Source organism: Amblyomma mixtum, chromosome 2 (assembly GCF_055824585.1).
Source record: "Amblyomma mixtum isolate Tamu chromosome 2, ASM5582458v1, whole genome shotgun sequence".
Lineage (NCBI taxonomy): Eukaryota > Metazoa > Arthropoda > Arachnida > Ixodida > Ixodidae > Amblyomma > Amblyomma mixtum.
In genome coordinates, this window is record NC_143013.1 from 182,601,642 (window position 1) to 182,616,679 (window position 15,038).

Sequence of the window (15,038 nt, forward strand, 5' to 3'; positions counted from 1 at the left end):
TTCGATCCCGGCCGCGGCGGTTGAATTTCTTTGGAGGAGAAATTCTAAAGGCTCGTGTACTGTGCGATGTCAGTGCACGTTAAAGAACCACAGGGGGTCGAAATTTCCGGAGCCCTCCACTACGGCGTCTCTCATAGCCTTAGTCGCATTGGGACGTTAAACCCCATAAACCAAACCAAATCAAATAGGTAAAGCACCTATTTGGTCTCGGCAGGAAATCAGCACCAACGCTCCCGGTGACGTAATTGTTCTTTATGTTGAAGATTTTGGTAGTTAGCCCTTGACACAGTCCTTGACCGAAGAAACTATGATTGGAGTATTGATCAGTGCTATTTCGTGCTCATCATTTAAGATTCCGACTTTTCTTTTATACCGTCTTCGCCGAGCTCTGTCCCTCCAGGTGAGGACTGTCAACATCGCCGCGATGAGGACGCATAGCACGGAGAAGACCACATAGAGCAAATTATACGAGCCGTTCTTGTCGCGAAAGAAGCCTGGAAAGAAAAAAAAATAAAAATGAAGATCTCTTTCAATATATAATCTCCTTGACTTTTACTTACAAGGAAACAAAAAATTAAACTAGTACTTACCAATTATGGATGGTCCGCAAAACCACACAGGAATAGTTGTCAGACCGGCCACTCCGCAGCAGAAACTAACCCTCACCACCGCCATGTAGTCCGCAATTAGGACAGTCTTTATGCACAAGATGTACCCTTGAGACACGCCCAAGATGATCGTTAGCGCACTAACGCCGCCAAATGTCGTCACAAAAGGCAGGAGGAGAAAACAGCCGGCGGCGGCCAAGAAGGCAGCGACAGCCATGGGGCAGCGGCTGTGGCGGATCTTGTCTGTCACAAATGGCCCGACGATTCTACCAACGAGGCAACCAGCGGCATTGTAGATCACAATCTGATTGCCCCTTTCAACTGTCCATCCCTTGTCCACTGTGTAGGCCACTATGGTTATTGAGAAGGTTATGAAGACGTACTCAGAGATGAGCGAGTACAGGACCAGCACGTAGAAGGGTAGGGACTTGAAGCTCTGGAGAGCCATCTTTGCAGTGCTAATAGGTTTCTCTTTGTAGTCCGCACAGTGTCGGGCCTGGTCCTTGCGCAGCGAATGATGTGTCCTTTCCTGTTTAGCACCAATATCATCATTTTTATGTGAACCTGAGCAAAGTTTACTAGCTTTTGCTGCGAGGTTTGAGAAGGGAACCCTACATGGTTGAGGGTGCATAATTAACATGATGAGGGGTACAACATGCAACACTATCCCTCCAGTTATGAGAAGGCAGCCTTGAATTCCATAAATCGATGTGAGTTTCCACAGCAGCCGAGTGGCAACCATGCTTGATGTGGCTCTGAGCACCCACATAATAGATGTAGCCGTCCCTCGATATTTGTCGAAGTACAACAGCAGATACAAGCACAGGCTCAGCAGGGCCACGCCTATGCCGGTCCCTGCACAGTTGAAAACGGAAACTGTCAACCCAGTGCATTGGGCTAAATCTCTAACAGTTGCATCATTCAATGCATGATTTTACTTATTGTTAGAAATGCGAAAATATATGATTTGTGTACATATTTTCAGATTTTTATAAGCCACATTTTTATCTGATGCCAGCTGGGAATAGAATTGTTTCCAGGGCGCAGAGTGTTCATTTCGTGCAAAAAACATGCTCTGCTAATTGTCAGAGGCAATGTAACACGTTTGTGTGTTGCATTCCCTTACCGGCTAACTGTATCTTTAAGTTTGTATTTACTACCATGTATATTTGCTTTCCTGAAGGGGCATGAAATTAACCATACATTTCAATAATGGCACGCCAGTTCTTGAGGACTTCCCCAATTGCTTGGTCACTTAACAGCGCGCAGTTTCATTAGAACTAACGCAAATAACGCACTCCACAACAAGCTTTTCAAGATTACTCTTCTCTGGTCTTTCGTCTTCAAGGACAGCCTGCTTGAAAATAATGGTACATCCTATTGTGGGGTGCGGTCAGTGGCTTCCCTTAACCAGATCATTCGGTTGTGCAAAACGTTTTCTTGCAAATCAGATAGGGAATATTATGAACTTTGTGGGGCAACCCCCTCATTTGATAGGCGTAGCTTTTAGTCGGCCTGATCAGAATAGCCACAGGAAAAAGCTCCAAGGGCAAGGCTCAACTTACCGTACATTACGCCGAGTGTGAATGTCATCCAGGCAATGTTGGGGACGAATGCGGACGCCACGAGACCAGTGCAAGCCAATAGGCCTCCAATAAGACTGATGTTGTAAACGGATATCTTGTGCTGCATCTGGGTGACAAGGAGGCCTGCGGAGAAGCGTAGATTACGTAAGCAACCACTTCGGCCGGAAATTCTTGACACACATACGCACTGTTTGAGACAGAAATGGTAATAGCGCTACAGCAAGACGTACACAATAAAGACTGAGTGACACCATTTCTGGCTCAAATAATGCCCCATTTAGCCCAGATTGACGTTCTTCTCAACACATACGCACACTTGAATGCAAGCACATTATGCTACAACTAGGAGCCATCATAAGCATAGAAGAATTAACGTGCGCCGAATCACATGCGATGAGACATTTATGCTTGATTGCTGGTTCTCAAATGCATTGAATAACACTCAACTTTCTGCATTTCCACATATCGGACGATGAAATCAGTAGAGGAGCTTGCCCTCCGCAATCTAGCCTACTTAGTTCGAGCGACGAGGAGGTTTCGCATCGCTTGACCGTCACTGTCACTGATGTTCTCACGTGCGTTGCATACGCTACGTGCGGTAGTCCCTACTTCGGAATCTGTACTGGGCTTGCGGGAAGAGTTTACCTCGGGTTTGGCGCAAGTAATCGGCTTGCTATATCTGAGCGCGACGGATCCGCCATCGCCCTGGAGAAAAAGCGAAAGCGGTCCATGGAGCTGGCTTTTTTCGTTAAGTCTCGCTGCCGTTATAGGTCCAGCACCCGCCATTCTACATAGGCCCAGAGGACGCACTAACAAGGACTTGATTATTATTTGATTTTAGTGACGCAAGAGCAGCTTTGTCAAAGACGTTTGTGCTTAACGCGTTTAGTACTGCTGCGGTCGGCTCAACGGCTCATTTTTTCATTACCTTTCCCCACGGAGAGAGTAACCGGCCAGAGCAATCTCGGTGCCTCTGAAAACGAATGCCGCATGTCATCCGTACGAGCCAGACGCTCAGTCCACTCGGTAACCAAGCCGCATACGGGTTATCGCAAAAAGAAAAGCATTTGAATGAAATGTTACTCAGCCATACAAACTAAAGACTACACACGACGACTCTATTTGTGACGTTACTTTCCTTAATCACGCAAAGTTAAAGGCTGCAACCTAACAATTGAAAATGGTTGCGCTACTAAGGTTAAAAGGAGAATTGGCGAGCTAGCTGGTTCATGATCGTTTCATGAAGCGGCAGCGAGTGAACAAGGATGTTGAAGAAACATAGAGACTAGGACGATGCTGCACTCACTACTGAAAAATTTATTTGACAAACCGCAAATTTATCCTGAAGAACAGGCATTCCTTCGAAAGATAATCTATCGCCTTCTGCTTACTTGATCCCCTTTTTCGATAGGCAAACTGATCGCTTGTTGACGCAGTCACAATGCAATGCAAGTTTGTTACGTGCACTGTACTGCCTCCGGGTGAATGAACTTGGCCTCGACACTTTACCTTCCCACTTCTGATTCTGGCGCAGCTGTCACCAAAAGAGACTTCCGCGCAGGTTAGCCCAAAATGTGATTGGTATGCGCATGAGGAAGTAGGAAAGCTTCAGTGTTTGCCCTTGCGGTCATAGTGCTCACGTAGCTTAAGAGGAAGTTTGTGCAATTTCGTACTGCATAACGGAGACTTCTTTCATCCCAACGCAATCTAAGCGGCGGCCGAATAGAGGAAACGGTGTCACGCGGAAACTTTTATGTGAAAGATATGTTTGTGAAGGCAGGTACAAACGCACCCACAAAACTCAAGAAAAAATGGAAGAAAAAGTTTTGGTCCTATTCATCTATGCGTTGCTTACATCAGAAGTTGCAGTTAATTATACAAGAATGTAAAGGAGGCTTTACTTATATACCCAGACATTTTGCTGAGTCTCACCCAGATCTACAGCTTTCTGGTAGGCAGATGAGTTTGTTTTTATAAAGTTGCCGACAGCAGAAACGTGACTCATAACTAAATTCACAACAGCTGCAGGGGATAGTGCCCCTGTAATTGAAAGGGCCAATTGTCCTTGCGTTCCTCAAACGTACCAAACCGATCTTCAGGTTCGGCCCATTTAACACTACCAACACGAATGATGCAACATATAGGGAATGCCTTCACACAAAGCAACGTACTTCTTGTGATCACTGGTGAATCTGGCTGCTTTTTCGCAACGTCTTAGATTTGTTTAGAATATGTCGACAGCTTTTGAGGGGCTGTAAAAACTGCGCGGAAATTTACGCGGGAGGCAATCTTCGTTCAGGTGAAATGATAGCTTGAGTGAATACAAGCTTTTCTAGTGGCGTCCTTCCTGCTAATTTTTTTCCGCTTTTATCTTGCTTTTAGCGAGTTTTGCATTTTCGTTTACACACGTGTCTCGCTTACGTGTCCAGACGAGTATTATCTGTGACGGCAAGAGCTTGCTTTCGAAGCGTTGTTGACTCAAAATTCGTGACTTCCTTTAAAACAATTTCATCCAGATAATGCAGATTGGTTGGTTGGTTGGTTACTGGGGTTTAACGTCCCAAAGCGACTAAGGCTATGAGAGACGCCGTAGTGGAGGGCTCCGGAAATTTGGACCACCTGGGGTTCTTTAACGTGCACTGACATCGCACAGTACACGGGCCTCTAGAATTTCTCCTCCAAAGAAATTCTAGCCGCCGCGGCCGGGATCGAACCCGCGTCTTTCGGGACAGCAGCCGAGCACCGTAACCGCTGAGCCACCGCGGCGGCTTAATGCAGATTGGAGTTTCCAAAAGCGTTAGCAAAACACTAAATGTGTAACCGTTTACATGTACACTCCAAACACGAATATGCCTATATGCGAGTAAAAAAGCAGTAAGCTGTCTTATAGCGCACTCTCCTTCATAGGAAGGGGCCGCCGCGGTGGCACAGTGGTTATGGTGCTCGGCTGCTGACCCGAAAGACGCGGGTTCGATCCCGGCCGCGGTGGTTGAATTTCTTTGGGGGAGAAATTCTAGAGGCCCGTGTACTGTGCGATGTCAGTGCCCGTTAAAGAACCCCAGGTGGTCGAAATTTCCGGAGCCCTTCACTACGGCGTCCCTCATAGCCTGAGTCGCTTTGGGACGTTAAACCCCATAAACCAAACAAACCCTTCATAGGAAGTGCGCTTGAGGACAGCTTATTCTCTTTTTTGTACTTTCACTTTAGAGTGTAGGGAGCTTATAATCAAGACATGATCATACGACGTAGGCTTAATTAGCCAACAAGTGTTCTCGGACATTGCTTGTCCCAGAACGCTCATGCTTGAAGCCTGGAGGAGTAAAAGTTCAATAAAACGCTTATAAATTTTTCTTACAATTGCGTCAGTGCTATACATGAACCAGCCTCCATGAATTAAAATTCATCGACTAACAGAAAAGTTTTAAAATGGCCGATCATCCCGCATGCCGTGAGAGTGGGTTGTAGGATTGAGATACAAACAATTCGCTCAAAGACAGAGCAGCGTAGGCCCCTATGCCAACGCCCTATTTTTTTTCAAAAAAAGAAGTGCTCTTACCAAAGCTCGGGAAATTTGAACTAAGATAAATGTATAATAATTCTTGAAAACCACGAACGTTGACACTAAAGTTTTCTGGAGTATTGTGGCGCTGAAGTAATAGCCTTAACTGCCTCTGTCCGCCAAAACAGGTCATCTGCGGCAAAGGTTTTTGAAAACCTTTACCATAAATAGAAGATACCCTATCCGATATATTCATGTTAGATTGTAGAAAATGAATAAAGTGTGAGGAGTAGCAAGTAATGGGTCGCCTCTTTGCTAACGCTGATAAAGTTACCTTTTCAAAAGCTGATGGCGCGCTCATTTGTCAAGCTCTCAGTTAACAGGCTGTTTGATGCAAGAAGGATTACATCTTATTTGTCTTAGCAGGGAAAACATTTGAATGCTCCTTTCTTGTTCTTCGTGGCTATTGCATTCGAAGCCTCATAAGCCTACTACGCCTTAGGCTCCGAACACCTAAAACGGTTCAGAAGAAGCAGACAGTTCTTACTTAGCAGACAGCTCTGGCAAGCTCTGCATCCAATTCATTAGCAAAATGTTTTCCAGACATGTATTGCACCACGACGCAGCGAGGCTTCGCAAACAAGTTGTTGTTTCGGTTGCCGATTACCTCTATCAGAAACGTGAACATTGTAACGCTAAAGAAGACATGATAAGGATGAACAGTCCAGGACAACAACTAAACAAAGCTAAAGCAAAAGGTCACAGTAGTCTTGTATATCCAGAAACACTGAAGTCATCTGAAGATAACTGGCCACCGTGCGGACGTCCGTATAGTTTTCCTTTCTTCCACCAAGATGTCCTTTCCGAATAACCGTAAAATTTATCTTCTGTTTCAAATGAGCTGAAAACATTTCCTGTGGTGAAGGAAGAGGCTGAATGCACTAGTCATCACATTAAATGTGATACTTGCCTACCACGTCTCGTTTAATAGTTGCATTTGTCTTGCGGGAAGCATAACCTTCACCCTATTTGCACATGCGTCATTTTACTACCGTTGCGGTAGAGCAATAATTTTTAGCGACAGTAAGATCGCCACGTCGCCTCGCAACGCGTATAAATATACATGTGAACAAATGTTTAAGAGGTCTGTCGTTAAGACAAGGTAGCATGATCGGCCCATCCTTTTGTCTATTCGATTTCCAAAGCTCTGGTAGCCCGCTAGATGACAGCGATTTCGCTTTTCAGATGAAGTGACGTCGGCCATTTGCGCTACCGGCTACTGGAACACACATGCACTCCGTTGCTCCGCGTTTGACTGCGTCTCGATGTAACGCACGTGTACAGTGTGCGGACAGCAGTCGCACCCTATCGTCTTTCAACAGAGCATCTGAGTGAAAAACTGAGCGCAGAATGCTCAGGAAACGACACACGGCGTGTTTGTGGATCCTGTACGCAGTAAACATGACCGAAGACGATGGACCCTTGTGATCAACTCTGCTGTGGTTGTTGCGATATCTGCATTTCTGAATTGCTTCCTGCGGATCTTATGCGGAAAATATTCAGGATGTGCGTTCTGCCCAACTGAAGTCGGCTGGTCAGATATGCACGCATAATCTCGACGACCACACATAAGCTGGTTGCACGCTTTTCTCGCGGAAGCACATGCTTTGTTAATACAAGTTTAGTCGCTTGTCACACTTCTATGCTTCTCCAGAGGGAACGATCGCTCGAATCATAGGCACAAAATCAGACATTGCCGGAGTCGCTCTGGCGAGTGTGCTTGCCCTATACCGGCGAAGTTCTTTTTGAACTATGCTGAATGCCCTGGTTTTCGGCCGTACGTTGCTGCTCACGAGGGATTATCCTCCTTCGTACCACTTTATGATGTCAGCAGCATAATGCGTAAGGCACCTCCTGCGGCACCCTGTGGCCCCAAGGAAAACGCTCGCTACGTCGGACGACGTATTTCGTATTGTGTACTTTCGGAGTCCACGAACTGAGCCGCGAACAGCGACAAAATCACTCATGAAACTCATAAAATAAGGGAGTCAGATGTAGCAGTGGCCGACAGCCTTGCAGTGCCGTTCATTGACATCACAGATTGGAAAATTCCATTCGACTGATATAAAGCCACAAAAGAGAACGATCGGCCATTAAGAAGCCATGAATGGAAGGACGTGACCAGGAAGCAAACAGCAAAAACCGGATGGGCAGCACAAAATCCTACGACTGTATCCAGCGAGATGCCTGCAGCCACTCGCACTGCGCGACGTTAGTGGTGGCGCATCTTTCGACTGCTGCGCCCTCTCACTGCCTCGGGGGAAGTCGCGCCCGGCTCGGGCTCGAGAGTTCGGAAACTGAAGCATATCTATAATATCTGGGACGGCGACCAACCTGTACCGGTAAGACTAGCAACCAATAGCGCTTCAATGGCAGGCGACTTGATCATTCTTTACGTCACGGATGACGCTAGCCCTTTTAAATGTTCAAAAGCTGTGCGCCGCATTGTGGCAGCCGAGGCAGCTCTAAGCTCTTGCCCCAAATTCAGGGTAACGACAAGAAACCTGGGGACATAGCTCATTAGCGCGAAATCTTGCAGGCGGGCCTTGAAGTGTATTTTTGCGTAAAGAACTCCAGTTTCTGGTGTGAGCGGACCATAGACAATGTGATGCCATATTTATAAGTGCGTGAAAAAGATTTTTGTTCCTATATTCACAGATATGTGGTTCTGCATAAGGATTTCCCTGCGGAAATAAAAATTTCAGTTTGAAGTTCACCGGCTTTCATACCCTGGAAATCTGAACGAACGTTTCTAGTTTGCACGGCCGCCACCATGTGACGTGTGGCTTTGAACGCACAGAATCATCGCAAGAATTTTTGATACGCGGGGCATCCCGTTTATTTTGTATGGACTTCGGAAGTAGCTGGCGCGAGAGCACGGATTATTTTATTGGCCAGACTTTGCAGCCATGAAGAAGAATCGACCATTGTGATCAGAATGTATCTGCAGAATCTCTCGGGACTCCCTAAAATTCTCAAAACATCATTTACATTATCCCTATTCAGTTACAGAGTCTTCGCCACTGGCGGCCACGAGATCGCGGACGTTACTGATGACCACGAAAGCTGGACATTGGCTTTCTTCCCCACGTGTAGAGAAGACAACGGCGCTTTGCATGGTAGTTCATCCCTTCCTTTCTCCTCTCCTTTTCAGTTGAACGTTGCATAACCCCATCCTCCAAGTGCAGTCTTTTCTGTGCGGCCCCGCAATCAGTGACCTCGGAAGAGGGTGCATTTATGTGTGAAAGCATGGGAAGGAATAAACAAAAAATTCAGCTACGAATATATAGGCCTTAATACAGGGCAGACATTCTCGGCAGGTTTTAGCTGCGCGATGCAGTGGGGCGGGTCTGTACCTCTGTAGGTCCAAATACTCGTAAAGACAACTTACCAGCGATGCTCTGCGCAATCACCATTGTGATGGAGACCCAGGAGGCCTGTTCGTGGTTGACCAGGTACTTGTCCTTGAAGAGCACTGTTATGTAGCCGGTGCAGGAGCTCACCAAAACCAACAAAAGAGCTGAGAATGCCACGGCGAAGGGCAAGCCCCAGCAGCGGTCCAATAGGGAGGCTCGCTTCGCAGCATCCATAGCAGCGGATGAGGCGCGACACCGGCGTGTTTTGCTGGTCGCCTCGCCCTGTAATATGACACAGTCAACCAACACAGATGGAGCAAGGCGAGGATAGCACACGAGGCAATTAATACGATATGGTGTTTAGTGGCGCATAGACAGCTAAGGGTTTAATGCCAAAAACACAAGGTGGTAGAATGTGCTTAGCACGACCATCCGCATTACTAATACGCTCTGCTTCTTCGTCCAGGTTACGGCATGGGCTCGCATCAGCACCGTATCACTATTCTCATGTGCTAGTGACGCCACCAAGTTTCCCCGTTATTGCAACGACGCAAGAGGATCCGGATGGCGGCCTGACGGACACACTTTCACAGCTATCCTTGCATTACATGAAACACCCGCATCGACGGGAGCGTCACCTGCTGCTGCCTATATGAAGAGTTGCTGGAACCCCGGCGCCTCTAGTGGGCGTGAGAAAAGCACGGCGATGCGGCTTACAAATCCGCTCTGCTTCTTCCTTGATTAAGAGTGAATTAAAGTTCCCGGTTATTAACAGAGCTTCCCTTTTATTCATAAATATACAAAGCATACATCCAAAACGCAATCTTCGGTATGATATCGAAGCTTGCGAGCCCGACATTATATGTCTTACAGGTTCTGCGGGTTTAGCGTCCCAAAGCGAATCGGGCTATCAGGAACGGCGTAGTGAAGGGCTCTGGAATTTCAAGCACCTGCTGTTCTTTAACGTGTACTGACATCACACAGTGCACGGGCCTGTAGAATCTAGCCTCCATAGATATTCTACCGCCGTGGCCGAGATCGAACCCGCGCCTTTCGGGACAGCAGCCAGGCGCCATTACCACTGAGACACCGCGGCGGCAGATGTCTTACGGAAACGTAGCTGTCTGTGAAGATTTATAGCAGTAAACTGAGTGACTGTAAAAGCCGCTTCAACATTTAGCGGTGCGACAAGGGTGCTCGGTGCGGTGGTGGCGTGTTTACAGTTATCTCTGATGCTTTTTGTCTTTTCCAATCCATTTTACAAACGCTTGAGGAGTTGTGTTAGTTCAATTTCACACATTCTCCGCGAAATTGATGAGGGGCGTTTGCTGTGTTCCTGCGTCCTTTTCACCCATCTTTACCAATGAACTTCATGACGTCATCCATATGTTTAGCCCGCTGCTCGAATAATCATATCATTTTACTGGTCGACTTTAATTTTCATAATGTTGTGTGGTGCAATGTACATTCCCATGTGAACATTTTTCCTGTGAAGGCAAGTAATTTTTAAATTTTTTAGTGATTACAACTTCTCCCAGCTTGCAATACAGGCAACACCAATTACGTCTACTACTTCCAACACAGCCCACATCAAGCCTACAAGGGTTGGTGTGATCACTTACTGCTTCATTTCTCTTGTACCTCTATCGTGGCTGAGCAGAAGAAAGACAATAAATGTATCCGTGTCTATAAAAACGCCATTCCTATGCTATTAACGTGAGCCGTCGGATTTTTAGGTGATCACTTAGCCAGCTTTCCCGACCACTCAGTTAATACGAACTAAAATTTATTTGATCAAAAAATTTCGATCTCCACCGGCAAATACGTTCAGCGCTTAGTCTTCACGTCTAACCGGTAATCAATATGGCTGACTCTAGCGTTAAAATACTCGGTAAGAAGAAAAAAAAACGCATTTTCCGCTTGGCACAACTAAAGCGTTCCCAAGAACATTGGAATGCTTATCAGGCCGCGGCTACTGAAATAAAGCTCATGACCGCCAAATATTCAGTTTTCAATACAACATTACCGTCTTTTTTAACCAGTAACAGTAAGCAATTGTTTTCCTTGATCATGAAAGAGGTTATTCCAAGTAAAACCATGGAGCAAGTCATTTACTCGAGTTTGGATCATTCCTAAAGCGAAATGCCTTTTTCATAGATGATCAACGTGAATAAGAAATTTTCCTGCAAAACTCATGTTTTATCGGTTACGCATGATTGCACCGTGGTTGCATTGTGTATAGTATATTCCTCGTAAAGCATCTGATTTTAAAACGGTTTACACGATTTCTCATCAACTGCTTTTATGAAACCTAAGTAAACTTAATCTGGATACAAAAATTATTCCGTGTTTGCATTCTTTTCCCACGGCTCATTCACAATTTATCACAGTAAACAATACGTGCTCCTCACTTCTGCAGTTAAATGAGGTCTGCCGCAAGGTTCTATGCTGGGTATTTTACATTTTTTCACCTATATTAAAGACTTACGTGATACCTTATTCTCATTAACATTTTTGTAGATTAATGCGTCATATACTGCGAAATTAACAATGCCTGCGATGTGGCTATACTTCATCCCGATATTTACCACATTTTGGCTGCTTTGACTTATGGAGCATAGAACTAAAGCCTAAGAAATATAAGTACATGATGTTTTTTGTCGCAATACTACACTGTCTTCGTATAGTAACGTTGCCCAAGACGAGAGCGGCACAAGAGTGACCCAGGAACAGTGCACAGTGCACCCAAACCCTGAACACGAGTACCACCGAGACACTTCATTCACCTCATCTTCGTTCACCTGATCTTCATTCACAATATCTGTTGCAATATAACGTTAATTATATTAACAAAGAATCTGTATTCTGCTACAAGTATCGAGGCCTATTTATTTTAATCTCTCTTAAATGACTCATGAACACTACCTAACCAAGAACGTTAATCGCATGCTGGGCTCCATTCGCTGGAATTTTTGTTTTTCTTGTAGTCCTGTGAAATTACTTCTTTACAAGTCGATATTTCGTACTAAACTGGAATATGCTGCATCTCTCTAGGAACCCAGTCAACAGGTGCTCGTTTATCAACTTGAATCTGTCCAGAACAGGGCGGGTCGTTTCATTCTTTCAAATTACCATCGCAACTTCAGCGTAAGTGCCATGAAATCACGCTTATCATTACCCCTGCTCTTACTACGTAGGAGGATATTACGGCTTTGCCTACTGCAGAGATTTTGCAATGACGTCCCCATTCTTATGAATAAATTGATATTACCACATTATTACGTTTCAAATCGCATCGGCCATCGTCGGAAGGGTGGTATTCCTTGATGCCTGACCAACCATTTTACAATTCGATCATCCCCAGTACGCTTCTTTTTATATACGCTCCTAGTTTTTATACGCTCCTAAAACTCAGTACTCTGCGCCTGCCGACTCGCCACGCATATGCCTGTTTCTTCGCCACCTTCTCCACCCACCGGTAACTTTACCCGAGTCGCCAATCCCTTCCACTCATGCGCCGCGCCTGCATCCAACTCTCCCACACTAGGAAAACTAGATGTCCCAGTTCTTGAGGCGAGGACTGCGCCACCAGCCAAATGTGAAAGGCCTGAGTGTCCTCCCAGCAATGTGATCATAGTTTCTGTAGAGGTGTTTCTGTTCAGGTGCCCGTAGAAATCGATGCTGCAGGTTCTGTTAGGACAGAAACCTTTTGCTGCTTCTCGCCAGAACTGACGGCACCATTCTGGATTTTCGTTGTGCATGGCAAGCGCGCAGCAGTTAGAGACGTGAACTGTTCGAGTTGGTACTGAGTACACCTTGTATGCCACTCAATTCACCACTTTGCTAACGTCTTCCCATGGCATCGTCTTGGATTGCGACTCCTTGTTGCGCCATAACGAGGGTCTTCGCGCTTAGCCATTGCCAGGCGGCCGCTGCCCTTTTTGCGTCTTCGTCCAAGGGCGTCTTTTCGAAGGCACTGGCTTTCTTGCGGGCTCTTTTCAGCAAGTGCCCATCGTTTGTGACATTTTCTCTACGGTAATATACTTCATATAGTACTGCCGATATATCTGCACAGAAAGTGTCTCCTCCTACCATACGCCGTGCTCAGCTCATCAGCTTGCCGTAAAGCCTTTTTTGTAATCAATCCCTTTTCAGATCTTCTCGCTGTGCGACGCGGTGAATGTCTTGACACCGTCCAGCTTAGTGGTTCAAGTCTAAAATCTGGAGAGCTTGACGATTCGCGCTCAGTCGACGTACACGCCCCCAGCACTGCTTTGCCCGTGGTTGACACTTTGCAAACAGACGTTTCATTTCGTTATTTCTACGCCACTCTAACTGTACCTGAGCAAACTTAAATGCTTGCTCAACCTCATCACTTTGACTCCTCCTTCGGTTCTCACCAACTCGCTTTGAGGAGCACATCCACTGTGGCTCATCTCATTGACACGGCAGGCCTTCATGAATCCACGTCAGCGATCATCAGGTTGACTCCACGCTCACAGCGGCGCGATTTAGACTTTTAACAGCCCATGGGAATCATTGATAGTACACGTCAGGAATAAATATGGCTCCACTCGTTTCTGTTTATCAACGCCGCTTAATAAGGTCACACTTGCAGACTTGCGCTTTCTGCCCCATTTCGATTATACTCTGGATTGCCTGTTGCGGTCGAAAGTCTTCTGAACGCTCCATTTAAGTTCTGGATACTGACATCTCCCGAAGGCAGCAGAATATGGCTCTAAAACCGCATTCCTGACCTTTTTCAGCTCGTTAATTGACAACTTTTGGCCATGTTGTGGAGAAAGAAGGTGCGCACCCTACAAGCCACTGTATTTCGCTCTAGCACTAGCTTTCCGAAACCTGCAGCGCAGCAGCCTAAAACTCTGTTCCTATTTTGGGCTGTTTATTCACAATGTTGCTACTTCAACTCGGCCCGCCGGGAGCAAGGTGGATTTCTTGCGTTGGTCGCGAGCACGTGACGGCGCCTACAACAACTTGCGCGCTCTGTTCACTGCGCCACCCATCCTTCGCCATTTCGTCCCTCAAGAACCAACCGAAGTACACAAAACGGCAGTGGTATTGGCCCGGCTGCGGTGTTCGGCAGCGCAAACCTGGATGCAACAGATGTGTACTTTCTTACGCCAACTGAACCCTTTTTAAAGCCGAGTACAACCACTGCGTGACGGGAAAAAAAGGGTTTTTGGACATCCTCTCAGCACTCGGCAGGTATCGCCGTTACCTATGCGTCAATGTGTTTGACTTGCTCACGGACCTTCATGCCTGTGGTTTGCTTTCTTCGTTAAAAGGGCAATCGAGCCACCTCTCTCGGTGGGCTCTCCGCCTAGAAGAATATATCATACGCATCGTCCAACAATTGGGCCACAAGCACCAAGATGCCGATGTCCTGCTCCCCACTATTGCCTTTCCGCCCTCTAACTCGCTGCGCCGCCGCTCACCACAAATGACTTGCTTTCCGAGAAGTTTGAGTATCCATGGATTGTCTCTTGCTGACTTTGTATCCCGTCCATACGTGGGTCCAGCAGTCCGCGCCCTTAACAGCGCAGCTTCATATTTTGATATTCGCGATAAAATTCTTAGTCAGCGTAACTGTAACTCCGATACAGAAAAGTACCTCCTCAACATACCACGGCATATGCTTTTCCAAATCTCCGCATCCTTCCAAGCCGACCCGCAATGCGGTCACACGGAAGTATTCATGACGTGCTCTGGCATCCGTCTCGTATACTGGCGCAGTGTGTGCAACTCTGCCGTCCGTAAAGTGCAAGCGCATTCGCTGCCAACGCCGCAAACAGCAACCTTTTCGTGCAGCTGCCAAGTTCCAGCCATTACCCTGCGCAAAGATTTACCCTTCGACCACGTTGAAATTTATTTTTATGGCCTACTTCCGTACACTGCTGCTGACAACCGC

General features: G+C 46.4%; 1 protein-coding gene across 1 annotated transcript; it reads right to left on the reverse strand.

Moving 5' to 3' along the window:
• Window positions 1–273: 273 nt before the first annotated feature.
• Window positions 274–9,352, reverse strand: LOC149361767 (monocarboxylate transporter 12-like). The gene is made up of 4 exons (XM_089568149.1): window positions 9,145–9,352; window positions 2,174–2,317; window positions 591–1,463; window positions 274–494 (listed from the first exon to the last, which is right to left on the reverse strand). Exons 1-4 carry the CDS (start codon window positions 9,341–9,343, stop codon window positions 274–276), a joined length of 1,437 nt encoding a protein of 478 aa, XP_089424275.1. The 5' UTR covers window positions 9,344–9,352.
• Between the last annotated feature and the right edge of the window lie 5,686 nt (window positions 9,353–15,038).